We start from the raw sequence: 2,500 nt of genomic DNA, 5'->3' as shown, positions 1-2,500 counted from the left end.
TGGAGTTTTTAAATACTGTGTCCACTCACTGTCCACTCTATTAGCCACTCCTACCTAGTCGGTCCACCTTGTAGATGTAAAGTCAGAGACGATCGCTCATCTATTGCTGCTGTTTGAGTCGCTCATCTTCTAGACCTTCATCAGTGGTCACAGGACGCTGCCCACGGGGCGCTGTTGGCTGGATATTTTTGGTAGGTGGACGATTCTCAGTCCAGCAGTGACAGTGAGGTGTTTAAAAACTCCAGCAGCGCTGCTGTGTCTGATCCACTCATACCAGCACAACACACACTAACACACCACCACCATGTCAGTGTCACTGCAGTGCTGAGAATCATCCACCACCTAAATAATACCTGCTCTGTGGGGGTCCTGACCATTGAAGAACAGCATGAAAGGGGGTAACAAAGCATGTAGAGAAACAGATGGACTACAGTCAGTAATTGTAATTGTAGAACCAGAAAGTGCTTCTATATGGTAAGTGGAGCTGATAAAATGGACATTCAGTGTAGAAACAAGGAGGTGGTCATAATATTATGACTGATCGGTGTATACACATGTACGTGTGAGTGTTTATGTCTGAATGAATGTGCAGGTTCAGTATGGAGCGTACGCCGGTGTGGGTGGAATCTCCTCCGCTATTAAACTCATGTTCGCCGGATTCTTCTTCTACCTGCTCGTCAACTTCAGCTTCGGCAGGAAACTCCTGATCAAGGTGAGAAATCAATCAGTCAATCAATAATTACAGTAAATACACGTCTCCTCTGATTACTACAGTAAATAGAATAATGTTGGGTTCATTAGAGGTGTTAATTAATGTAAATATTTTATTATTTATTTATTTTGCAGTTTCCAGAGTTTTTCTCTTTCGGATATTTCTCCAAGGCCGGTCCAACCAGGAAGCAGGTACGATGAGTCCAGGGCTTACAAAGAGATCAAGAGTGAACCAAATCTGTCCCAGAAATCATACACACACAGTACATACATTAATTTATTTATATTTTACACATTAGAGACATTTTTACATTCTGATTGATGATTTAAATGATCATTTCCAGTCTGACATGATGATTATTAGACCATCAGTGACCACAGCGACCTGGTGGCTGATTGTGATTAATGCAGCCTGCTTTATAGATGAGGGCTGTTCAATAATATACGTGTGTGTGTGTGTGTGTGTGTGTGTGTGTGTGTGTGTGTGTGTGTGTGTGTGTGTGTGTGTGTGTGTACAGATGGAAGGATCTTCATTCCAGTTTGCGTTCTATGGTGAAGGTTACACTGAAGGTCAGGATCCATCTCAGGGGAAACCCGACGCCAAGATCCGCACCCTCGTCCAGGGACCAGGTACCGAACAGCATCCTTATATCATTATTATCAGTAAGATCCTTTATTTAACTGCCATTAAAATAAATAAAATAAAATATACGTTCCACTTTCAGCAAACATGGATGAAAAACTCCATAACGCTGGAGTTCTGTGGGAATTTGTGCTCATGTATATTAAGCTTCATAATGCACCACACGTTTTTAACTGCAGGCAGGCCAGTCTAGCACGTGTGTTGCTTAACACACAGAGATTCCTCTGCATTCTGTAAATCCTTCAGTAATGTTATGGACTGTAGGTGGTGGTTCCTGAACTGTTGGACTTTTTAACTGACAGTTCTGGACGGCTGAATCTCTGTCTCTGATTGGCTGATGTGTGATTATGAAACCTGGTGATAACTACTTACCAAAACCGATGGACTGGATGGTAAACCGGGGTATTTAGGGGGTGGAGGGGGCAGTTTTGTTGCTCTGATTTTGGTGCTGTAGGTTCTAATATTCGGTATAATTTTTAATCTGTTGGTTGTTTGTGCACCACAGAGGCCGGGTACGTCGCCACCCCGATCGCGATGGTGCAGGCGGCTCTCACCATCCTGAACGAACCCGAAAATCTGCCCGAGAGGTGAGAGACGGTTATTACTGATCATTAATTTACATTTATTTATGGGGTTCATCATCACAGCTGCTTCTAAACATGTTTTACAAAAGATTAAATCCGTGTGTGTGTGTGTGTGTGTGTGTGTGTGTGTGTGTGTTACTGTGTTTATTGTGTGTTTGTTTATTTCACAGAGGTGGCGTGTACACCCCCGGAGCCGCCTTCGCCAAGACCTCCCTCATCAACCGCCTGGATAAACACGGCATCCATTTCTCTGTGCTGTGAACACGCCGCAGTTACCTAGCATTCCGCGGAGTATGAGATTAGCATTGGCGCTAACCGCGAGTAAACATCGTAACGTGTTTTTCTTTAATCAAAAATAATTCTCGGGTTCATCTGGCTTTGACTAGCAAAAGTAAATTAGCCACGCGTAGCTGTGTTTAGCCTGTAAAGCTTCACATTCCTGTATATTTTACACCAGCTCTGAAGGTTGAGGGTTCAAGTCCCACCGTTTGGTTTGTCAATATTGAAGCGACTCCAGAATGTTTGGTCTGATTGTGAGAGGTGTGACAAACAGTAGACTAGC

General features: G+C 43.5%; 1 protein-coding gene across 1 annotated transcript in view; it reads left to right on the top strand.

Moving 5' to 3' along the window:
- sccpdha.1 (saccharopine dehydrogenase a, tandem duplicate 1) overlaps nt 1–2,500 on the top strand; it is a 6,324-nt gene that overhangs the window by 3,476 nt on the left and 348 nt on the right. Inside the window, exons 8-12 of the mRNA XM_063006806.1 lie at nt 593–712; nt 847–903; nt 1,230–1,341; nt 1,860–1,941; nt 2,109–2,500. The exon at nt 2,109–2,500 is cut by the window's right edge and continues 348 nt beyond it. Of these exons, the coding sequence (XP_062862876.1) occupies nt 593–712; nt 847–903; nt 1,230–1,341; nt 1,860–1,941; nt 2,109–2,199 (462 nt within the window). The 3' untranslated portion in view covers nt 2,200–2,500. The remainder of the gene's footprint in view (nt 1–592; nt 713–846; nt 904–1,229; nt 1,342–1,859; nt 1,942–2,108) is intronic.

This window comes from Trichomycterus rosablanca, chromosome 13 (assembly GCF_030014385.1).
Source record: "Trichomycterus rosablanca isolate fTriRos1 chromosome 13, fTriRos1.hap1, whole genome shotgun sequence".
Taxonomy (NCBI): domain Eukaryota; kingdom Metazoa; phylum Chordata; class Actinopteri; order Siluriformes; family Trichomycteridae; genus Trichomycterus; species Trichomycterus rosablanca.
This window is presented reverse-complemented; position numbering and strand designations above follow the sequence as displayed.